Genomic DNA, 24,816 nt, shown 5'->3' on the forward strand with positions numbered 1-24,816 from the left:
TGTCGAATGTCAAGTCAACAATGAATGAACTGCAACGATTAAGATATGATGTGTGGGAATCACTCCTTGAAAAGGTTAAATTTATTTTGTGTTAAATGTATTTGTGAAGAACATGATATTCCTATCCTCGACATGTTAGATGAATATGTCAATCGACATAGACCACGTCAAAAAATCAGCATCGCAAACATCCAACATTGCCAGACAGATTATCTTAACTCTATTATTGATGGGCAACTTCAAGTGTTTGGTGACCGTTTCAATGAGGTAAATCCAGCATTGCTTATTTACATGGCCTCTTTCGACCCAAAAGAATCGTTTGCTACTTTTAACTTGAAGAGCTTAGTGAAGTTAGCTGAATTTTATCCGAATGATTTTGATTCAATGCAATTGGTTGCTCTTCGTCACCAGCTTAGCATATACATTTACAATGTGCGGTAGATGAAAGATTTAGTGACTTGAGTGACATTGGTGATCTTGCTAAATCATGGACACAGTTAAGCATGTATCTTTTCCTTTGGTCTATCAATTGCTGAAGCGTGCTTATTTTGTTGACGTCAGTACATAGATGCTTCTCGACAATGAATGTTGCCAAGAATGTGTTGCGGAGTAAAATCGGTGAGAAATTCATGAGTGATTTTCTCATTTGCTTTGTGAAGAAATATATGTTTTACGCTATTACTAAGGATGCCGTGATTGATCCCTTTAAGAAAGTGAAAAATCAAGAAGGGAAACTATAAAATGTGAGTGAGTCCAATCACATGTTTTTATTGGAAATATTTTTTACACAAATAATTATTTACATGTAATTTTGTGAGTATAACATATTTTGATATTGTCTCCATACACCAGGTTGCTCCAAACGAGGCTTTGGATTTGGAATATTTTTTGGGAGTTGCCACTTTATTTCTCATTACAATTTTTAAGAATAAAGAACTGGATTTCGCATGCCATCTAAATGGTACATCCTGCCTTTATTAATGTAATACTATCACTGCACAATTTTACCGCCTATTTTGCTTTTTAGCGCTATATTATGGTAGGGGAGATAACATGGTAATACTTTATTATATTCGTTTGATGTGCATAGTTTTATAGTAGCCGACCCCATCGCCATATTTTTCTTGATTCGACCCGGGAAAGGAGGGAGTATTCACCCTGTTTGAAAAATGTTTTGATTCTCTAAGAATATTGTGAATACTTACGAATAAAATCCACAAATTCTGGAACCAAATAGGCCCTTATAGTTAGGGTTTTTTTTCTACCAAGACTTCCTAAATCTCTCGAAAAATCGGTTATACTGGTTACTACCGAGAAAACTTTATAGCGGATGAAATTTACCGGCATTTATATAATTTTCTCAAATTTTAAGATTCTGATAAAGTTTGGACAAATTTATTGATTCCTTTGAAAAATAACCGGGCGGTATTATGACTAGTATTTCTGAAAACCACTAATACTGGTACAACTGGTACTTTTTTGTCACCGAGAGTTTTTTTTTTTGCTTATACTTCACCCACAATCAAGGTGGTGTTATGGGATTATGTCTTTAAATTTAAACCAAACTCAACATACATCATTCTTCCTTACAGCATAACAGAATCAATTTGATCAAAACAGCGTGTGAAATACAATTTCTCATCGGAAGAATCATTAAAAAAAATCAGACACGTACAAGATGCATCTGCATCCATTCTGAATGGCCAGCAGATGAGCCGAGGCATGAGAGCTGCCCCCGTCCTTATTCTTGCCAAACACACTCGATGATGTTCGAGCAAAATCGGAATTAATGGCACGGTGGTGTCCTATTCATTCCTGGACCGGCGGCATACGATAGAAGAATGGAAGCCGGCAAGGCTCACCATCCGAAACCTGAAGGAGGCCAGCCTTTTCATAGGACTCCACGCTATCTGCGAGCATTTCCTCTAGCTTCATTGGTCTCCACCCTAGATTCTTCAGTTTATCCGAAGTCATTGCAGCCTTACAACCCACATCAACCATCCTGCCAACCCAATAGAATGTGGTAAAATTTATCTGTTTATGATAAGCCCAACCCAATCCAAGTCCAAAGAGAGCTACGGCGTTGCGCGGATACGATGACACTTACTTATCTGCATAACTGTAGTTAGGGTACATGCTCTTCAAGGTTCGCAGCAGATCTTTTAAGTCCATTTGGTCTAATGAGCATATGTATCTCTCGGATGGCCCTGCTTTGTTGTATATCAGGAATAATGCGTCTGCGACATCACGAACGTCGACTATGGGCCAGAAGTTGTTGTTCATTGTGTCAGGTCCGCCTGCATTCATTCGAACAGATGAAAATGCATTAAACCAGACACTCATTTTCTGAAGTTTGGTGGGCAGCTCTGGGTTACAAGTTACAAAAGCACGCAGCAGGTTTTTGCTTCAGTAGAACTAAATGTGATGTGTAATGTCCAAAATGATTGTATACCCTGCTGATAAATGATAAGAAATAAGTAAATGCTGTTTAAAATAGCATACATTCAGGAGTGAAGAGTGAAACCTCTTATGATGTAGAGGAGAACCTTGCTGCTGGTATTGAGCGCCACATGCTGCAACAGAGGGCCGAAGACCAGACCGGGACAGAATGTGGCGACGTGCAACCCGTTCTTCTGTCCGTATTCCAGTGATATCTCTTCAGCTTCGGTCTTGGCCAGAGAATACCAGTTCTGTCCAACACAAACAAGCATACTCTGTTTCAGAAATTATCCCTGATAACAATTCAGTAAAGCTCAAGATGTTACTGTTTATTTTACCGTCATATATTTGGAAACCTGGTGTATGCAATTATGTATTGACCAGATTTGCTGATTACTGACCTCATTTTCTGTGCAGAACTCTTTGTCTGACCAGCAGCTCTCATCTTTGATTTTATCTTCAGGCCAATCTGGGTTAAAGCAAAGAGAGGCTGCGGACGAAACCAGAACGAGTTTCTTAACGTTGGTAGCTGAGCAGGCCTTGAGCACATTCACGGTGCCCTTGACAGTCGGATCCATCATCTCTTTCTGCACACCAGTGCAAGTTTATCAGCGACAGCAGAAGGTTTGACTTCTTTACTGAATACGAAAGCGCATCAAACAAAAATAATATATGAGTAAGTTTTTACAGTCTTACCAAGTTTTCTATGTAAGTATTGCACAACTACATATTCAACCATGAAAATGTAGCTCTCATAATTCAACCACGAGCTCAAGAATATATTCATGTTCTTTTGTACCTTGTCGTTCTCAAAAGGGAAAATATTCCCAGAGTATTTCAGATCTGCTTGAGTAACTAGGAGTGTTCCGAGAAGTTAGGACTTAGGACTAGCTCTGAAATATTTTCCCTTTTGAGAACGGAAAGGTACAAAAGCACATTAATATGCACTCTGGGAATATATAGCTCGGAAAATATTCCCAGAGTAATCAGCTTCAAAGGAATGTACATGCACTTGCCTGGGGATCAACCATCTTTTGTTCGGGCACAGGAGTGGCAACATGGAAGACGCCCACACAGCCAGCGAACGCGGCCACCACCGTGTCGTAGTCGAGCATGTCTGCCTTGAAGAGCCGCAGGTTCTCCGGGGCTCCCTCCAGTTGTGCCAGGCACGCGTTCTTGGGGTCACCTGGAAGATGAACAGGATGCAGAAATTATTAACCTGGAATTGGGCCTTCAGGGCAAGAGTTAGTAGTGGTCACATACAGGGGTTGCGGACGGTGGTGTTGACGCCGTAGCCGCGGGAGAGGAGCAGCTTGACAAGCCAGGAGGCGATGTAGCTGCCACCTCCGGTGACGCACACGCGCGGCGGCGACTCCATCTCCGGTTGCTCTGTTTGGGAGGGGGGAATGAGGGACCTAGTGATCAGTGAGGCAAAGCTCGCACCTGGCAATGAGGCTCAGTCACTCCTCCGAGTGCAGATTAAGACGATCAGTGAGCGAACGACGACGACTCCGCTGCATCAAGCCACGTGCAGAATCTCAATCGAGATGCGAGATCTTGTCGCCAAGGGAGGTAAGCTAAGCTAATCGATCGAGAAAGTACAAGTACTGGCCTGCAAAATTGATTATTATTGATCTGATTAGAATAGGCCATTTCATCAGTTTCCGAGTAGATTCGTGACATGATAACTCGGCAGTGAGCTATACTGCATCGTGTAGATCTCACACTAAACGAGCCGTCTTGCAAGCGCAAAGAAAGGCTGTTCGGCTCATATGTGTCTCGGAAGTGAAGGTAAACGTCTCTGGTTCAATGGACGTTGCTCTGCAGGAGATTGCACAGTGCAGAGCTATTCTTTTTCGAGAATGGCAGAATGCGGTGCATAGGGGCTCTCTCTCTTGGTGCACCTGGGTGCACATGCATCCGGTATTGAAAATTCCAAAAAGTATTATTTTAAAGTTTCGGAAAATTTTGAAATAATTTTTTTTATATCCTATGTTGACACTTGTTTGTGCAGATTTTGGCATAAAAAAATCGGCCATGTGTGACTTACACATAAATGTGAAAATAGAATTTCCTATTTTCGTGAACAGTGCACATCCAATCATTTAGTGTCATTTGGATATTTTGTTATTTTTTGTGTAGGCCAGATACAATCAAATTTTTCAATGAAAACTTGCACACGTAAATATCAACATAATATGTACATGATTTTTTTTCTTGAGATTCTCAAATACCATTTTTTTTCAAAATTGGTGAAACCAGGTGCATGTGCACCCGGGTGCATCCTGGTATTTCCCGAGGGGGTGCTGTATGCCGACCTGGTCGGCGCGGACCAGGCGCCGCACACCCCCCAGGCGGGTTGTTGGGCCGGCCCAACCTTCCCAGTTATTTTTTTGCTATTTCGTTTTTTCTGTTCGATTTATCTTTTTACGTTTTTTAAAAGCTGATTCTTTATAAAACCGATTTTTAAAATCTGGAATTTTCAAATTTAGTTTTTTCTGAAATTTAAATATTTTCAAAATTTGAACATTTTTCGAATTTGAAATATTTTTTTAGATTTTTTTTGAAATCTGAACAATTTTTGAATTTTAACATTTTTTTTCGAATATGAAATTTTTTAAAAACTTGAACATTTTTCACGTTCAAACAGTTTCCAAATTTGAACGGTTTTTAGATTTGAACGGTTTTCAAATTTGAACGGTTTTTAGATTTGAACGGTTTTCAAATTTGAATAGTTTTCAGATTTGAACATTTTCTCAATTTGAACAATTTTTAAAAATTAAAATTTTTGAATCTGAAAAAATATAAACAAAACTGAAAACAGAAAAAAGAAAAGAAAACATAATAAGAAACCAGAAAAAAAATGAAAAACGAACTGGTACAAAATAAACAGACGTAAATGGGCCTGGCCCATACCCGACCAGGGGGTGTGCGGTGGCCGGTAGCCACCGACGGTGTATAGGTTTTGCCGTATTTCCCCTCTTTGGACGGAATTCCTATATGCCGACCAGGTCGGCACCTGCACCGCGCCGCACACCCCCGCGCGGTGTGGGCCGGCCCGGTTAGGCGTTTTTTTCCTGTTTCTTTCTTTTTTTCCTTTTTCTTTTCTGTTTTCTGTTTTCTTTTTTCTTTTCTGTTTTATTTTTCACTGTTTCTTTTTTATCGCGTTTTATTTTATGTTTAAAAATAATTTTTTTTAATGTTCAAATTTATGTTTAAAAAATTATTCAAATTTGAACGGTTTTCGCGTTTTATTTTATAAAAAAAATATTCAAATTTGAAAACCGTTCAAATCTGAAAACCGTTCAAATATGAAATTTGTTCAAATTCGAAAATTGTTCTAATATGAAAATCGTTCAGATTCAAAAATTGTTCAAATATAAAATTTGTTCAAATTTAGAAATGTTCAAATTTAGAAATTGTTCATAGAGAAAAATACATTTTTGTTCAAATTTAAAAATGTTCAAATCTAAAAAATGTTCAGATTTGTAAAAAGTGATTTCTTTTTAATTTGAATTTTTAATTTTGACAAATGCTCAGAATTTAAAAAATTCTTTTAAAAAAGAAAACAAATAACAGAAAATAAAAAGAAACGAAAAAGAAAAAACGGCCTACCTGATGTTGGGCTGCGGCCCAGTTAGTACCCAGGGGGCGCGCGGGGTGTGCGGCAGCCCCATCCGCACCGACCAGATCGGCACATAGCAGCGCCCCTCTTTGGACGCCTTTTTCCTATGAAATGATGGGCCCCCTTGTACTCGTAAACGGGCTGCCATGCCACCACGTTCGACGGGCCCATGAGAGCCAACAGACAACACCCATCAGAGTTCAGAAGATTTCCTCAACAAAAAAAAATCAGAGTTCAGAAGATCCACTCAACAACAAAAAAAAAAATCGGAGTTCAGAAGTCCGAACTGGTTACTTGTTGTTGCGACACTTCGCACGGTGACATTACAGTTTACAGACACCATGAAAACAAAGCACCGTCACCAGGGCTCGTTCACTGATCGCCAGCCAAACGGAAGAGATGGGGAAGTCGGAAGGGACGCCCAGCTGAATCCTGCATAAGGCCGGCCTTCTCGTAGCATTGCACGCTGTCCCAGAGCGTCTCTTTGAGCTTCCGCGGCTCCCAGCCCAGATCCCTCAGCTTCTGCGATGTTATCGGCGCTTTGTGTTCCACATCGATGATGCTACACAAGCAGAAGAGTTTCTTCAAATCAGGAACAGACATACTGAAGGATAAAGTGCACTACCAGGTGTGTGACAGGGTGGGCGTGAAAAAACCTACTTGTTCACATAGCTGTACTTTGGGTACATCTTCTTCAGCAGGTCCACCAAATCCTTCGTGAAGATGTTATTAGGTGCGCATATATATCTCCCGGATGATTGCGCCTTCTCGTACACAAGCAGTAAGGCATCGGCCACATCACGCACGTCTACCATGTGCCACAGCTTGTTGTTCATCACGTCAGGACCTCCTGTAACACGATGTTAAAATTAATGGAGTGCTAGTACAATCGGCAAACATTTCTGTAGCTCATGACAACAAGAAGAAAATAGAAGAACTATCATTATTTTTTCAGTATTACTCATTTTCCATAAGCTTACAATTCAAGCGTGGAATTTGGTTTGCGCAGTTTTGTCAATTTCTCCCCATAATTACGCGTGCATAATATCAATAGTAGATGAATAATCAAGTGTGATTTCACATGCAAGAGGTTGTAAAGGATCGGCTTACGGGTGGATGTCCTCGTCTCACAGCTGTAGAGCATTATAGAAAGGCATCGCAGCTATCTTTGAAAAGAATATAATGGACAAACATGTGCCGCGAAAGGTAACTAGTTATCATCTGCAAATAACATATATTCTTGATAATGACTGGTACCAATTGTTCGGATTTTTTGACAAACTGAAGTTCATGCAGATCTCATGTCTATCTATAGAAAATATCAACATGGTCCCATCGATATCTAACAACAGGAAATATCAGTATAATCCCATTCCCATCAATATCTCACAATGTGAACTGTCAGTGTGATCCCTCTAAAAGTCTTAGGGTTGGACAACATGAAGGCATTCCCCCAAACAATAGATAGGTTTGAATTGAAAGAAACTTGACTAGCTATGGAAGATTTGGGAATTCTACACATCGTTTAGAAGAAATTTTGGGACTCCCGCAATGCGTTGGTACACTGCAACCTTGAAATAACGGTGAACAATCTCTCATCTCACTCTCTGGTCCCACAGATTTAAAACTGCTGACCAAAAGATAGTGACTACTCCCTCCGTTCCAAAATATATGGCGTATAAGTTTAGTCAAAAGTCAACATATTTTAAATTTGACCAAATTGATTGATAAAAATAAAAACATCTTCCAAACCAAATCAATAGCAATAGATCAACTATAAAACATATTTTCATAGTATATTTGTTCAATATTGTAAATGTTGGTATTTTCCTCAATATATTTGGAAAATTTTAATTAGTTTTCACTTTTGATTAAATGTATGTGCCATATATTTTGGAACATAGGTGGTAGCTGTTAGGGAGCAAAACTAACTTACCAAGTCCACAATATAGATTACAGCGAAAGTTCTGATAATAGAAGAGAACAAATGGACATGAATTAGTATTACCTTTTATAACATAGATTAAGAATTTGCTACTGGTATTCACCATAGGTTGTAATAATGGTCCAAAAACTAAAGGAGGGCAAAGTGTAACCACGGTCAATCCATTTTTCTCTGCATATTCACGGGATGCCTGTTCAGCCACAATCTTGGCAACAGAATACCAGTCCTACAAGCACAAAACAGTCAATGCTGCTATTTAGTCTACCATCATGTAAATTATCTCTACAAAGTCTTTGTGTTAAGGATTCATATAAATATTCTCGTAAGAATATCACTGCAAGGAAGCGGAGAAAGGATCAGATAAGTACAAAAGGATAGTCATGCCCGCTTGTGCAGTGTGATGTATGCATAGTGCTCTAAGAAATTGCTTAGTAAATAGCATTCTAACCTCATTCTCCTTGCAGAACTCTTTGTCCGACCAGCAACTCTCATCTTTGAGTCTACCTTGAGGCCAATTCGGGTTAAAATCAACAGCAGCAGTGGAGGACAATACGATGACTTTCTGAACCTTCATAGCCAAGCAAACCTTTAGCACATTTGAAGTGCCCTTAACTGCCGGAGCCATTACTTCTGACTGCATGTATGCATCTGAAATGTGGTTAGTAAGGCTCGTGCACTTTTATGTTTAAGATTTACAATGTAAAACCAAGAAATGCATCCGCACAGCAAGAATTTCAAATATTCAGATAATCTAAACGTAAGCTCACGCAGGCCAAAGCACATAACAATCTACTACCTATTTTGCTTTGCACTTGTTACTACCCAATGCTATACTAGGTTGTGCAGTTGTTATCATGTGAGCACACAGAACTGACAACTGAAGTTCTATGTGATTCTAGTATTATAATACTCCCCCTGGTAAAAAATACTTGTCATGGTTTTAGATCAAATTTAAACTAAAACCACGAAAAGTATTTTGGATTGGAGGGAGTAGCATATATAAACACATGAATGGTCAGTACATAAACACATGAACCAAAATATGGTGTACTGAAAAGTGTATTTGATAATTAACTTCAGGGCAACGTGTTCCAACAGAGAGGAGAATTCATAATCTTGCTTCACTATCAATAGTTCAATACAAGATTATTATTGTGCCCGAAACCATGAAGCTGCTTCACTATCAAATATCAGTACAACCTTAATACTGTACCAATGATGCAGCTGACATTTACTATCAACACAAGCTCAGCACGGTACCAAATTATGTAGCTGCAGCAGCACATGTAGCGATTTTAAGGAACTGAAGCGTCAGCTTGGAAAAGACACCTGCCTCAGGATCAATAATCTTATCTTCGGGCACCGGAGTGGCGAGGTGGAAGACCCCCTCGCATCCCTCGAACGCACGTGTTAGCGTCTCGCAGTCTAGCACGTCAGCCTTGAACAGGTGAAGATTGTCCGATGCCCTGTCCAGCTGCTTGAGGTGGACGTTCTTGGGATCACCTGAAAGAGCATTCAGCCACTAATTAGAACACTGTATATCAATGTCCAACTAGGCACTTCTCTTTCTCGCACAGCTCGTGGATGGCCTTTGTCCCGGATACGAACTGTTGTTTTTCTCCAAGTGGAGCTCTCGGATCAGTTACAGCTAAGATCACAAAGCTAAGCTAAGCACATATTGTCATTGACATCGATTGAAAGGGGGACCGCGTGAGGAACAGCCAAGGCTGGTCAGAATCCGTACATGGATCGCGGAGGGTGGCGTGGACGGCGTAACCGCGCGAGAGTAGCAGCTTGACGAGCCACGAGGCGATGAACCCGCCGCCGCCGGTCACGCACACGCGCCGCGGCGGTGCCATATCTCCCCTCCTCGCCCACCCCCGCCCACGGCTTTGTGATCCGCGAAGTGAGATCAGAGAGATGTGGCCAACTGTAGAAAGTTGGGGTAGTAGATAGCATCCAAGGCGCATTCCGATAAACAAATCCGCACCAAAACACGGAGACATTAGTTTTTTACTCTTCTGGATCAGCGCAGAAAGGAACAGAGGCACGTGGAGCGGCGGAGCGGAGACGCACGTCGCCGCCACCGATCCCATCCTCCGCCTGGTCTGCGAAGTCCTCAGGGTTACGAACGTAATCTCCATACGAATTCACTACTCAACGGTGCCCCCATTGCAGGCGACGCCGCCGCCGCATCGTGGTGACCGGCGCTTCGGCATGAACAGACTACCGCTACTGCTCGCCTGGTTGGGCTGATCAGTTTTAGACCCAACAGTTTAGACGGCAGGCCGTTGTTCTCGGTCCATAGACCGTGGAAATCACTAGGTACGGCCCAGTCTTGCCAAGCAGGCCGAAGGCGCCACCGAAAACGGACTACCGGCGTGCTAGTGAAAACAAAGAATAAGGAAGCTTGTTCCTTTGAGCGCCAAATAAGCTTTCCATCAGTGGCGGAGCGTGACCAAAAGCAGAGAGGGGGCTGAAAAAAATTTGGCCCCAAATAAAGTCTTCACGTCGGACAAATATAGGGGGCGAATGTCGCGACACTCCTAGGAGGCAAACAATCTAGGGAACACGAGGATTTTTTTTGCAAAACAAACAAAAAAATCAAAGTTGCCAGGCCTACGTGGATTTTAGCCTCACAAATTTTATTTTGCGTCGTGCGGAGATTTTCTAGAGCAAACATTTCCCCAACATAATTTTGCATATTTTTTACAGGTTCACACTAATTTTGCTGTTATTTCATTCGTAATATTAAGAGATGATTTTCAAGCTTAGAATGCACTTAAATTTTTTATTTACACAGAAATTTACATACCAAGCAAGAGAGGGAAAATATCTTTTTGGCAAAGATCCACCAATGCCAAGCACTGATATGCTGATATCTTAGTTTTCTGTGGAATTGGCATACTAATAACGACTTGTAGTTTTATTTGTACGTAATAGAAGAGGATGAGCTAACCCCACACTAATGGGCAAGGAAAAATGAAGAATAATGCCATGAACCAAGCCTCCAGGTTGAAAATAATAACATACTGTTCACTGGCGGTCAGATGAACACAGATAACAAGCTACAACTATTAAATTGAGCACTGCGTATTGGGTGGCTGCTCTCTTCTCCTTGCTGCACTGTGGCATGATTGAAAAGTAGTACGAAACAATAGCTTGCCAGGACTACTGGTACTGCATGCAACATTCATGTAACAGGGAACATCCGATGCAGACTTGCCTAGCTGCGCTTTTGGAAGCGGGGGCGGTCGCCCAGTTTTGCCTCCAAGGCGCTCCGCCTATGCTTTCCATGAATTGTTATGTCAAAAAAAGTAAAAAAGCTTTCCATGCATTGGACATTGCTTAAAGGAAACAAAAATTTTAAAACAAGAAACGTTGATCGAGCGCCCAAAAAGCTCCCATGCATTGGACATGGCAGGAATCGGATGCATAAGGACATGTGCAGCACGGCCGCTAGCTAGGATGAGTCTCCCTCCGTTATGTCTGATCCTGGTCAATTTCAGGATTTTGTTAGCATCTACGCATATCTAAGCGGCAAGCGCTTCCCCCTTTATTTTCTCTAGGCATGAGCTGGGTGGACGTTGGGCGCTAGCTCCAAGCAGAATCCACGCACGGCATAGTTTAAATCATATGGCGCTTGTGCGATGCGCTTGAAGAGGAGAGACACCAACGACCTAATATTAATCATCCAAGCGTCCATGGAGTTGGAGAGACAGGATCTCTCCTAGACGGCTAGGAAGGTTCCTTTTTCTTTTCTTTTCAAACCATCCTAGAAAATTGCATGTGTATTCATTAAGAAAAAGATAGTATAACACCAAAGAAGGAACGACCCAAACAACGCCACGAAGGCACGCCAAGATAGAAAACAACAACCCAGAAAACCCGACCGAGCCCAATCTACATTTGAGTTCTTCAACATAGATGCACACCACCACAAGAACGCATTTAAACAACGTCTACTGATGACTCTTGGTGCTTTAAGATTTGACAAAGTCATGACTAGTGCATCGAGGTAGTTGGCTCGATCAACTTCTCCCGGAGGGGTTGTTCCAGCATCATGCCAGGGCAACATCATCGGATGAGTTTGGAGTGATGAACCTAGTATGCGGGCACATCTACCTTGTGCAAGTTGAGCTACCGATAGTCAGGTCATGTTTGTTGCAGCTCGGTGGTGGTATGTATGTTAGGACGGCGTCCGTGATCGGTGTGAGAGATTAATTGAGCGGTGGGAGCTCGGAGTGTTATCCCCTTAATTTCAGCAGCTTTGAGGGGGTTGACCTCATATAGTGTGGTGTTTCGAGGTTTCATCGTTGCTGCAATTATTGTGTCAGACAAATCATTGAGGTTGTTGTCTTATAGAGCACTTGCTTCTTCACATCGGTCATTGATTCTGACCGGGAGATTTTGGTTTTGGCGAAATTGAAACCGGAAACTATTCAGATAAAAATGATGCTCATAGAATGGAGTAGGGATTACTTTTCATGAGAGCAAGATAAATTCCTTATGCTCGATCTTTTCATGAGAGCATAATTGTACATGCATGCATGCTTGGAGTATGTAGGATGGTTGATAAGGTGGTCTTATCTTATACATTGTCATCCAAATCTGACAGCAAAATATATTTTACAATTGATATCTCTTAACTTGGAGCATGCAAAACTATTTTCTCATCTCTCTTTCCAACTAGGTAGAGGCGTCGTGGTAGCGCCATAGTGGTGCGTCCATGCTTGTTGGGGTTCATTGTGGTGTTTCGAGGTTTCATCTTCGTTGGCAATCGGTGTGTCATACAAAGCAATGGGTTTTTTTTGTCTTATAGAGCACTTGCTTCTTCAAATTAGCCATTGATTCCTTTTGAAAAAGAGATTTTAATTTTGGGAAATAGAAACTGGAAAACTATTTAGAAAATAATGCTCATTGAATGTAGTTGGGATAACGTTTCATGAGAGCAACAATCCCTTATGTAGGCTCTTTTCATGAGAGCATAGGTGTACATGCATGCATGCTTGGTGTATGTACGATGGTTGATAAGGCGGTCATCTCTTATACATTGTCATCGAAATAAGACAAAAAAAAAATATTATACAATGGATATCTATTAATTTGGAGCACACAGAACTATTTTCTCATTTCCCTCTCATCAACTAGGTAGAGGCAGAGTGGCAGGGCCAAAGTGGCGCATCCATGCTCACTAGAGTTTGAATCATGTCTGGATCGAGCAAATTTCCGATATCACACCTAGGTTTCCTTCTTCTATAAAAAATAGAGGCACCACGTCGTTAGACATTAAATTTGCCGAGGATGGGCATTTTGGTAACTCAAGTTCCAAATATGAGCCCGATGGTCACTTTGGCTTGTCTTATGACCAGCTAGCCACAAATTCTGATGTGGCACCCTAACAAGGCTATTGGCGAGTTGGGTAGTCCATTTTTTTAACAAAAAAAGACCTTATAAGTTGATTTCTTTAGATTTAACATCGATAATACCGTATCGCGACCGACTTTCTGTTGGTGAAAGTTGTTTTCCGGACTAACTTGTATATCGCCAATCTAATTTTATGGTGTAGTGATACCATTAGTTTGATTGTGTGTCCATTAATTTATGGAAGGAATAGTGGAGAAGAGGGTGGGATTGTGCCAGATAAATCCTAGAGAACACAAAGAGAAGGGGCGATGAATTATAGGAGGTACAAGCAACTATTGTGGAGAAGATGACAGGGCATAACCAAAAAAAAGATGATTTATTATTAGCAAAAAGTAAAATTATGAGATGGTAAGATTTTTTTTTTTTGAGGTGGCAGCTTGTTTAGGTATACATGTCAGCCTCTGACGAAGAATCTACCCCCGCCTTTAGGGTTGAAACCTCTAAGTTTATATAGTTACAGTAGTTCTGATTGTGTAGCTTGCCATATTCGCTTCCAAAGACAATCCTAATATACTTATATAAAACATTTATACCTTTTACTTTTTTTTCTATATATGCCATACATGTATGGGTGTGTATATCAGTATATGGGTCATTCAACTTGTAATCTTAACTAATGTTATTCATCATACCTAACAAATGTAACCGTGCGCAATGTCTCAAGTATACTCGTGTTAAACTGAAGTCTTGTTTTTTTTTTTTTTGCAGAAACCCCGCAATGTTTCCCATAGTTGTTTGGTGCTTGGAAAAATACAAAAATAATATTTTTCAGCTAATCAATTTTGGAAATTGTATATATTAAGTGTTTATAACTATTTGTTTTCCTTATCTTCAAACATATTGGTTGAGGGTTCTAGAACTGCATTTCTAAAAAATATATTGATACATATTTTCAACATTGCGCCGTTTTTACTAATTTTGTTCTATGTAATAGACATTCACAAAAAATACTTTAGTACTATTTTCATTGTAGTGTTTTTCCACGTAAATAAACTTAGGAGATAATTAAGTTGATTGGCTCATCATCAAATCTGAAACGATTAGGACAGGTAATTTTTTATGTAAGATAGAACCATCACTTGCCCACATGTTATATCTATGAGTGTAGGCACCCATTATGTATGCAAAATTTGTGCACAATCTTGAAGAAGTTGTTCTGTACTAGATGTACCCAACAGACCTCCATGCAGTATTTCACATCCTTTACAATTTATAATTGATATATGACGGAAAAAATGTGTTTCTCCTCTTGTTTCAAAAGTTTCACTGGCTATCTTTTCTGTACTAACTGCTAGCGAATGCAATGCAAGAAAAGAGAATTATGAGAAGTATAGCTTGAGAATAGGGAGACACTGAGGGAAGGAACGCTTGTCATATACTACCTCCGATTCAAGAAATAAGGCGTCTTTGTTTTACGTGCTTTTTGTTTGACTAAGTATTACTTCAAATATATAAAGATTGTTTATATAACATCATTAGAAAGTGCTTTTCAATACGAATCCAACGATACTAATTACACATAGTATAACCAAGATTTTGTTGCTCAATTTTTATCGTCAAAGTTCGTCTTGAAATACGCGTGCGTCTTATTCTTTGGGATGGAGGTAGTAGTATAAAGTGAAAAGGAATGCAATCTCGCATGTTGCCCTCGCTCGCGCTTTTCCATTATACTTCTCTCATTTCGTTCAACGCACTGGACTTGAACATAAGTTCCTCGAAGCTTGATAGAAAAGTTTTAAAATAAAAATTGGTTCAAGCTAACATTACATTGTCCTGCGTACGATCTTAACAACAATACATCGCCTAGTACAATGCATGATGCACTTAATAAAAAACATATATTGAAACCACACACCAACCCTCAAGCCAGTCCTGGGCTACTGGCAAATGGCGACTGGGTAAAGAAACAATGCCCCACTTTTGGTTTATGTTGGGCACATTTCGGACTTGATAACTAAGCTTTTAGATTGAATTTCGGAACATCACCATTTAATCTGTCCAAATCCCAGAAAGTCATGCATATGTTGGTGATCAGTTTTGGAAACGGAAAACTCATCTTGTTAAATTTGCAAGGTCAAAAGCTTGGATGTGCTTGACGTGTCTTGAGCGCCCCCACCCCCCTTCCCCAGATCCACATGCCTCCTTGATGCAACACGTGTCTAATTTGTTTTGTGTCCTCCCACCTTAATCCCACAGTTACTTCATTGTTGCAAAAATAATCCACTTTTGTTTCGTTTTTAATCAAAAAAAGGTTCAAACAAATAAAGAAAGTCCGGTGAGACTTCACTGGCAGCATCGCTGGTAACATTTTGTGTGCTATTCTAGCATCTTGCATCCCTTTTTCCGTGGTGGGTTAAAGATGTAAAAAAAAAATCTCATCATTTCGGAAACTCTAATGTAGCAAAAAAAAAAAAATCTACAACAAATCCTCACTGCTAGTGGCAATATCCTCACAGGCGACCCTAGCGGTAACATTCCCGACCTCCGATTGGTAGCAATGACGAGTGTTGTTGGTAACGGCCGCGGCCATCATTGGCAGCAGCGCTGCCTAGCTCTTGCAACATCGCCGACCATGGTTGGTAGAATCGTGTTAGTACTCGTGTATCTCACACATGCATATTAAGCAACTAATATCACATCCAGGCTGCTCATGCATCACGCATATCATACGGACATAACATAACCAACACCCTCCATGCATGATCAAGCTAAACGATTGTGTTGTGTGATACAGACATAGAGTAGTAACCGTTCACACCTAACAGTGGTTTTCACCTTAATTCTGGTACTACTATATTATTTATGCAAAATGATAACATGCGAATCACGCAACTTTAAGTATTCCCAATGGCCAGTTCGTAAGTAGATCAGATCTCATTGTTTGACAACTAAATATCCGCTTGTAAATGATTATATCGTATTATTAGCATGATTCTTTGACTGAATATATACGATGCCAGGCATACCGCATATGCTTTAAGAGGAAAGTACGTATTTATTATCATTGGTGGAGAACGGGTGTTCTCTACCGGTTCGTAAAAGCCATTAGTCCTGGTTTGCCTCCGGGACTGCTAAATCGGGACCAATTCCCCAACCATTAGTCTCAGTAGGCTTACAAATCCAGACTAAAATCTAAATGTAATACATGTGGCAGCGAGGGGAAGCTCTGGCTGGCAGATCTTTAGTCCACCAACCGGGACTAAAGTCCACACCAGGGTTTACGGTTCTAACCCCAGCATTTTGGTGTTTTCCATTTTATTTAATTCTTTTGCACTACATATTCTACGGTAATACATATATACCGCACACATTGATGAATATATATAATATATTTTCTCTTACGACCACACACAAATAAAAATACAATTGGTAGGCATGGAAGCTCGATGATCATACATGTTGAACGGGTAATAGTATTCTCCGTTAAATGGGTACATATATATTGCATCTATTGTATTACATGGAGATGATTGAATTAGAAGGTGTTAAACAGGTAATAGTATTCTCCGTTTTCAGGTTTGACCTCCGTAAGCAAAAATTCAGACACTTCCTCCTGAAGATGCCGTAGGCATGGCTGTGGTAGGACGTCCCCCCACCTGCCTTCGATCTATAAAGAATAATATCATATATGAGTATATGAGGTGTGTTTATAGCAAATCATCGTAATTTAAAAAACTGCGAATATTTTTTACGTACTCAAATGTTTTTGTAATCTACTCGTCGCTCAATCACCATGTTGATGAACTCTAAAACGTAGTATGCACATAAGTTGGTCCCTAGTGGCTGCCTTGCGCACTTTACGAGAATAGAATTCAATCAAAAAATTATCAAGCATTATAATGGTATATATATTGAAACTATCACTAGGTACTTACATTGAGCCTTTGATAACACAGCTCCGGTGCCCATTCACCGGTCACCTTTGTGATGAACATTTCCAACATTTGTGATAATGATTTTATTAGGAAATGAACGACGACAAAGACCGATATAGTGTGATAATGATTAAAATTACCTGTCAAGCATTAAAATCATGCTGCTATACTCCTCAGGGTCTTTATCTAATGGGTCCATGATATATACTTTTCCAAGGTCCACTCTAATGATGAGGAGAAGATAGTGGAAACTACGCATGCATGCATAACTCATCAATTACACTTAACATCGAGTAAGCAAAATAGAATATGTGTATAAGACATTACCAGTCACCTGAATTTATAAGGAAATAATATATGCCCACGGTATTTTCCTTCATTAAAAAATCCGGGAAGTTGGCTATGTGTCCTTGGTATATTGGTCTACCATAGGAAAATTAACAATATATGGGTCAATGAACCCAATGTCATAGAGTCCCTTCCTTTTACATTCGAGAATCTTCCATCTGCATAATGGCGTACAAAAGAATATAGTGATGATAAATGCAATGAACAGGGGAGACATGAAACTTAATTACAGAAATAAATCACTTACAAACAATAGGAACTGATGACAGATTTGTCGAGGGTGTCTAGATTGAAGAACTGAAACAATTCTTCAAGCTCAATAGCTATGGAGTCATCACGGAAGTAATGCTCCTTTCGTAGTGCCATCATCAGGTAATTGCGATATGTTCCCTTCGTGATTTCCAGATACCACTCATACAATTTTCCCATATGTGTTTGTAGGAGTGGGATCAGATGAGGTCTTACCAGAGGCTGCCCGCAGACAAATTTCCATGCTAGTTCATCAGGGTTGGGCATTGGTTCGAGTTGCAGAAATTGACTAATAGTAAGACCTTGTTGTCCCGCTATATCAGCCAAATGTAAGTTCTTTTCATTATATATACACCTTGAGCGGGGGGGGGGGGGGGGGGGGGGGGGATTGCTTTGCCTGTTCTCTGAGTGCGGAACTTTTTTCCCGCAAGATACAACACTTCCCGTCTTCTTAGGAGGATCCTTTGATAGGGCCCTTTTCTTGCTGCTGGCGGCCAGGATGGTGGACTTGGAGGTATTAGCACTCTTCCGCTCTGGACGTGCTAGAGGAGATGGTGGCTTTGGATGTGTTAGGTTTTGTTGATGGAGAGGTGGACTTGGACGTGCTGGAGGAGAGGTGGCTTAGGAGTTGTTGGATCTTACTGATGGAGAGGTGGACTTGGAGGTGCTCGAGGAGACGTAGGCCTTCGAGTTGCTGGATGCCTCTTCGGAGGAAATGGTGGCCTTGGCGATGAGCCTGGAAACACTATGCTCTCCTTTGGCCATAGAATGATAGCACCCACAGCTTTCTCGTAGTGTCGACTCCCATTCAGGTCCAGGGATGTCAAGCTACAATGACTCATACCCCGGTACAATTTCGTCCAAGCATAGTCAGATCGAATCTCATTGCCATGCTAGCGTGCTCCAGGTTCATAAGTTAAAGCAAATCAAACCACCACCTTCATGGATATGTTCTTCATCGCCTGGTGTAGCTCGCAATTTTTCTTCTCCATTATATCGTCCATGGGGTATCGATCTATAGGTGCCTCATCAACATGTGCATCATCACCCGGGGCCCCTGTGGAAGCCACGCTGCTTTTCTTTTGAGATGGGTCGGTGGTACTATCAAACCCCCGAGTAGCGCATGGACCGCCGCTGGGATCCCGACAACGTCGCCACTTGGGACGCCTTCTCCGCCAGTCGACGGGAGATGGAGCTCGCCAGGTACGAGGAGGAATGGGACGCCTTCCGTGGACAACAACGAGACCGGCTGGCGGCTATGTGGGGTAGCCAGACCATCGAGGGTGTGATGAACCACATCTTGGCGGACGACTACACCCACCTACGATATCCTCACTTACAGCCACCGAAGGAGTTCCCGGGCCAACGTGTGGCCATCCGCGCCTCCATGGAGCCGCCACTGCCGTCGTCGGTGGAGGCTGGCCGGTCCTACTGGCAGAAGGAGGAGCATGCCTACCGCGCACGTCGTGTCGATGACGACCAAGGTTGCAGCTGCTGCAGCCATCTATCGCCGTCGCGTGCGCCACCACAGCCTCTATGGATGCAACCCGGGACTAAAGGTGCAAATAAAAAGGTCTTTAGTCTTGGTGTTCCAACCCGGGACTAAATTAAGGTGCTCGCGGTCTGACGTACTCATCGCCTCTTCTTTAGTCTCGCTTTGTATCATAAACCGGAACTAATGGTCCTGATCGAACCGGGACTAGATGTGGCCGCGCGTTCTAGCCGTTTGAATAGTCCCGAATCGTATCACGGCCGAAACTAATGCTCTTTGCAGCTCCGAACAAAAGATTCATTTTCTACTAATGTATGGGCATATAAGTCATAAGAAGCACACATAAAGATTCATATACGAGAGAAGAAAGTAAAATTTGCTATTCAAGTGGAGGAGACGTTTCGGCTCATAGGAGCATTTGCACCTATTATGTATAATAATTAAAAGATAATTTTAAAAATGTTAAAAAATTCTGACATAAAATGTATGGTGTATATTGTGATTTTTTATGTTTGTACACAAGTTTTTGAGAAAAAACAACATTTTATGTGGCATGTACAAAAATAACAAAAGAATGTTCTGCACGTAGTCGTGTTGTAGCATCAAAATTTATCTTTTTTTACAGAAGACACGGAAAAACATTAAATTTTCTGAAAACTTATGTATGAACATAAAATATCTAGATTTACCTGCAAAATTTTATTTCAAAACTTTTTACAGTTCAAAACATATTTTCGCACAACGGATTAATAAACTCCTATGAGTCCTATGATGGATTTCCCATTCTAGTGCCTGGTGGGAAGCGAGTCGCGGGAAGTACACGTGGACGCGTGTTTCTTCCTGGGCTATTCGCGCCAAGCAGATCGAGGTCGGCTGTACGTACGTGGCCACGCACTAGTGGAAAATGGCCTTTTGCACCGGTGGGTAAGGGCTATATGCACCGGATGCCCAACCGGTGCAAACAATCCGGTACCAAAGGATCCCCTTTTGCACCAGTTCAGTTACGAACCGGTGCTAAAGGGTGCACCACGTGGCGGCTGCAGGGCGTCCGAGCGAGAGGATCTTTAGCACCAGTTCGTAATACGAACCGGTGCTAAAGGGTCTGCCGCGGCAGAAAAATGCCCCAAAACGCTGCCGCGGTAGAACCCCGCTACCGTAATTTTTTTTCGAATTATTTTCAACTCCCTCTTTTTTTCCCTTTTTTCAAAATTTCTAATATTTTAGTTATTTCACAAGTTTAGTCTCTAACTACCCTTATCTCTAGTCCAACTAGATTTAGATGTGCGCCTTGGCGCACGACCCCGTGAATCTAATAAGAATACACACTTCGTATAGTACCATAAAAATTAAGTGCAAAAATAATAATCCATTTCTTAGGTTTTAGAAAACGAAGTCAATAGGATGAACTTAGAATAAGGCAAACAAAATTCCAAACAAAATTGGAAACATTTATATATAACCAGGGAAACATAGGAGCTATGTCAAGAGCAATAGAAGTAATGAAAGAACAACAAAAGCAACATCTACATAAGTTGGGCATTGTTGCGGCAGCGAGGAAACGTAAATGGTACTTGCACCACCAAAATTGAACACCCCTGCAAATGGAAATATAAATTAAGCAACAGTCAAATGTCAGAAACGGTAACAACAGAACATTAACACATATTCGATACTATAATATCATGATTATCTACCTATAGTAATTCTTCCTCTCATTTTCTCCAAACGCTTTTCAAGACAACACATGCATGTTTAAGGCCAAAGCCCATGGCTTGAATGCTAATAAAAAAGATACACAATATTGAGCACCTGTCCAGAGAAATGAAGACATATGCCTCCCAGCAATGAACCAGCTCCTGGAAGGGATGAAATTGTCATAGAGCAAAAAAAACAATACTAAAATACTGATCTGAGATGGAGTGCCTTGCTGTCTCCTTGACCCAAACATCCACCATCCAAGTACATCCCACGGCCAGCAGCAGTTCAAAACCCAAATCATCACCCACGGGATCAGACAGTCTCTTGGTCCTTGCGCACGCTTCGGGAAGAGGAAAATACTATGTCGCTGTATTCCACACCAATGGCTGAGCAATGCCCACATCACAAAGTAAAATTTCAGTATTCAGTGCAACGGAGTAAATATCTAGAAACAATGGGAATCAATAATACAGTACTCCTCTATTTGCAAACAGGGCATAAATCTTGCAAACAGAGGAGTACTGTAGTAACAAATCCTTGATGTGTAAATTAAAGAAACAATGAAAGGCATGACAGCAAACGTATAGAACAGGAAGGCATCTCCATGTCCGGTACTCTGATCCAGGATACTCCACACAGATGACGGAAATCAAATCAATGTGTAGGCTAAGCAAAATTTGAATGTGACAGTAGATCGAAGATACTAAAAAGTCTCAACTACTACCTTAATTATAAGGGTTTATAAAAATGATGGATATGTCACCTTTGCTATAGAAAACATGATCATAATACGTGGCCATCAAGATTAATTGTCCGTGAAATGCTTTCGGAGTGTTCACTCTGCATGGACGATACAAACTAATCTCTTTTATGTTGAAAGCAAAAGAGTGGATATTAAACCACTACTTTTGTAGGCAACAAATCAATTAAATTCAAAGCATCGACCTCACATTTTTGAAACGGTTCTTCTTGGATAAACAACAAAACATTGAATCTATTGATCTCCATTGCCACATTCTAGTACAAACAAATGAGTGCATGAAAAGGCACAAAAAGTGTTACCTTCCCAAAATCAAGATTAGTTAGTTGAATTGATAAAACCAACTATCTTAGCTGAATTAACAACAATCACTGAAATCCCAAACTATTAACAGAGAAAAGGAGGCATATATAAGAAAGTAATTCCGAAAATGTTGGTAGCTAGCATGACCATCAGCAACATCGCAAACACCTAACATGCATAGAAACATAAACGACTACTGTAAAATTGGAAGGACAACTCCAGAGTGAGGCCCCAAAGGAAATCAGTTTGTTAAGGAGAACAAATCGGCCACACGCATTTGGATGTGTAGTATCTTGAAACAGAGCATTTCCGCACACCCTTAACATGCAAATAAACAACATAAAATCCTTAAAAACCCAGTCAAAATAAAAATGAGGAGGAATTTTTTGTAAGAGAGATCTCCATAAACTGTCATAAATCACACTGATTGGACAACTACCTGTAAATTTGGTAGTATTTACCAAAATGGAACTTTGAAGATCATGCATGAATAATATATGCAGGGAACATATGCAAACCTGTTCAGCTGCAGCATTCTACAATGTTGCGACTACAAAATCTGATTGTTAGCAAAAGAACTACCTCCATGTGAAAAAGCTGCATTATAATTATGCAATATCAATGAGTTCCTATCTATAAGTTTGCTTTGCAAATCAATAAACACTATGGGGTCATATATTCTTAAAACCCAACAATATCAAAGTACAATGACACACTTAAATATTCTTAGCACCAGGTTCATCTCTTTAGGTAGGGTGTGACAGTGGAAGAGACACCAGCCCTTACCATTTAGATTAAGGTATCAAGAGATCAACTATTTAACCAGAAGTAACTATATGAACACACCCAGAAAGCTCAGAATATACTGACATGAGTTCTAAATAATCGATTCAAGAAATAAGAATTAAGCACTGGTAATTGAGTGAGTATATAGAGGGTGATTCTGAAGCAAATAGTTGTGGTGTAAAAAGGAAAACCAATATATTTACCTATCTGCATTTGAACTGAAGATATCAATAGGTTCTCCTGGTGGAGAGGCAGGCATGTTTCTTCAGCATGTCCATCAGGATCGTCCTGACAGGTAAAGTTGGAACAATCAGAAATAGTCTAACATTATTTCTGTAAACCTAGTTGACAAAATTATATGGTAAAGTCGATACAAAGTATTCATCTTAAAGAACATCCCATGGGAAAATAGATCTAAAAAACGGGAGAGTTGCTAGCAAAGAGTTACCGAAATAACACAAGCATGCTTGTTCCCTTTTACCTTCTATGTCATAATTCAGCATGTTACTTATCATCGCACAAACCAAGTCTCTCACTGTATTTTCTCTTTTTTACACTAAGTGTCAACTAAAACTCTGCTTTGAATTTTTTTCTTAAATTCTAATACAGCACTGATTCAATGTAATTGGAAGACATACAAAAAACAGACCAAGATTTTCCATTTCCTACATTGATACCAGAAGTACCCAAACCTCTTGCCAGTTCTTATTTTCTGGCATTTGTAACTATGGTTTATCAAACGGCTTGTCATTGACTTTTATTGCATCTTATTTTCTTCTCATAAAAATAGCAAGAAATAACTTGATTCGGTCAAGAGCTTTGATTTTGAAAACAAGAAACAATTTTGTCAACGGTAGTAATAAAGCATATGAGTTATGTAAATTATATCCTACAAGTTGCAAGCCTCATGCATAGTATACCAATAGTGCTCGCGGTCTAAATTAAGGTGCTCGCGGTCCTCTATGGATGCAACCCGGGACTAAAGGTGCAAATAAAAAGGTCTTTAGTCTTGGTGTTCCAACCCGGGACTAAATTAAGGTGCTCGCGGTCTGACGTACTCATCGCCTCTTCTTTAGTCTCGCTTTGTATCATAAACCGGAACTAATGGTCCTGATCGAACCGGGACTAGATGTGGCCGCGCGTTCTAGCCGTTTGAATAGTCCCGAATCGTATCACGGCCGAAACTAATGCTCTTTGCAGCTCCGAACAAAAGATTCATTTTCTACTAATGTATGGGCATATAAGTCATAAGAAGCACACATAAAGATTCATATACGAGAGAAGAAAGTAAAATTTGCTATTCAAGTGGAGGAGACGTTTCGGCTCATAGGAGCATTTGCACCTATTATGTATAATAATTAAAAGATAATTTTAAAAATGTTAAAAAATTCTGACATAAAATGTATGGTGTATATTGTGATTTTTTATGTTTGTACACAAGTTTTTGAGAAAAAACAACATTTTATGTGGCATGTACAAAAATAACAAAAGAATGTTCTGCACGTAGTCGTGTTGTAGCATCAAAATTTATCTTTTTTTACAGAAGACACGGAAAAACATTAAATTTTCTGAAAACTTATGTATGAACATAAAATATCTAGATTTACCTGCAAAATTTTATTTCAAAACTTTTTACAGTTCAAAACATATTTTCGCACAACGGATTAATAAACTCCTATGAGTCCTATGATGGATTTCCCAATCTAGTGCCTGGTGGGAAGCGAGTCGCGGGAAGTACACGTGGACGCGTGTTTCTTCCTGGGCTATTCGCGCCAAGCAGATCGAGGTCGGCTGTACGTACGTGGCCACGCACTAGTGGAAAATGGCCTTTTGCACCGGTGGGTAAGGGCTATATGCACCGGATGCCCA

At 40.4% G+C, this 24,816-nt stretch overlaps 2 protein-coding genes and 1 long non-coding RNA gene across 3 annotated transcripts; all 3 read right to left on the reverse strand.

The window, feature by feature from the left end:
* Positions 1–1,566: 1,566 nt before the first annotated feature.
* LOC127302133 (cinnamoyl-CoA reductase 1) lies at positions 1,567–6,174 on the reverse strand. Its single transcript, XM_051332496.2, has 7 exons — positions 6,055–6,174; positions 3,703–4,051; positions 3,456–3,625; positions 2,841–3,026; positions 2,525–2,690; positions 2,108–2,297; positions 1,567–2,002 (listed from the first exon to the last, which is right to left on the reverse strand). The coding sequence occupies exons 2-7, from the start codon at positions 3,815–3,817 to the stop codon at positions 1,810–1,812; spliced, it is 1,020 nt and encodes a 339-aa protein (XP_051188456.1). The 5' UTR covers positions 3,818–4,051; positions 6,055–6,174; the 3' UTR covers positions 1,567–1,809.
* Positions 6,175–6,257: 83 nt separating this feature from the next.
* LOC127302132 (cinnamoyl-CoA reductase 1) lies at positions 6,258–10,219 on the reverse strand. Its single transcript, XM_051332495.2, has 6 exons — positions 9,754–10,219; positions 9,339–9,512; positions 8,458–8,639; positions 8,073–8,235; positions 6,725–6,914; positions 6,258–6,626 (listed from the first exon to the last, which is right to left on the reverse strand). Exons 1-6 carry the CDS (start codon positions 10,151–10,153, stop codon positions 6,437–6,439), a joined length of 1,299 nt encoding a protein of 432 aa, XP_051188455.1. The 5' UTR covers positions 10,154–10,219; the 3' UTR covers positions 6,258–6,436.
* A 9,337-nt stretch (positions 10,220–19,556) lies between these two features.
* Positions 19,557–24,502, reverse strand: LOC139831371 (uncharacterized). Its single transcript, XR_011746083.1, has 3 exons — positions 23,151–24,502; positions 21,095–21,484; positions 19,557–20,995 (listed from the first exon to the last, which is right to left on the reverse strand). It is a non-coding gene; the product is annotated as an uncharacterized lncRNA (long non-coding RNA).
* Between the last annotated feature and the right edge of the window lie 314 nt (positions 24,503–24,816).

Source organism: Lolium perenne, chromosome 5, assembly GCF_019359855.2.
Source record: "Lolium perenne isolate Kyuss_39 chromosome 5, Kyuss_2.0, whole genome shotgun sequence".
Lineage (NCBI taxonomy): Eukaryota > Viridiplantae > Streptophyta > Magnoliopsida > Poales > Poaceae > Lolium > Lolium perenne.

Excerpts from the sequence above, each read along its gene's own strand:
- LOC127302133 (XM_051332496.2), bottom strand. The coding sequence starts at position 3,817 with ATGGAGTCGCCGCCGCGCGTGTGCGTCACCGGAGGTGGCAGCTACATC. Across the intron at positions 3,626-3,702 it reads CACCACCGTCCGCAACCCCT|GTGACCCCAAGAACGCGTGC; the intron begins GTATGTGACCAC and ends TTCATCTTCCAG. Across the intron at positions 2,003-2,107 it reads AACTACAGTTATGCAGATAA|GATGGTTGATGTGGGTTGTA; the intron begins GTAAGTGTCATC and ends TTGGGTTGGCAG.
- LOC127302132 (XM_051332495.2), bottom strand. The coding sequence starts at position 10,153 with ATGGAGATTACGTTCGTAACCCTGAGGACTTCGCAGACCAGGCGGAGG. Across the intron at positions 8,640-9,338 it reads GATTATTGATCCTGAGGCAG|AAGTAATGGCTCCGGCAGTT; the intron begins GTGTCTTTTCCA and ends ACATGCAGTCAG. Across the intron at positions 6,627-6,724 it reads AAGTACAGCTATGTGAACAA|CATCATCGATGTGGAACACA; the intron begins GTAGGTTTTTTC and ends CTGCTTGTGTAG.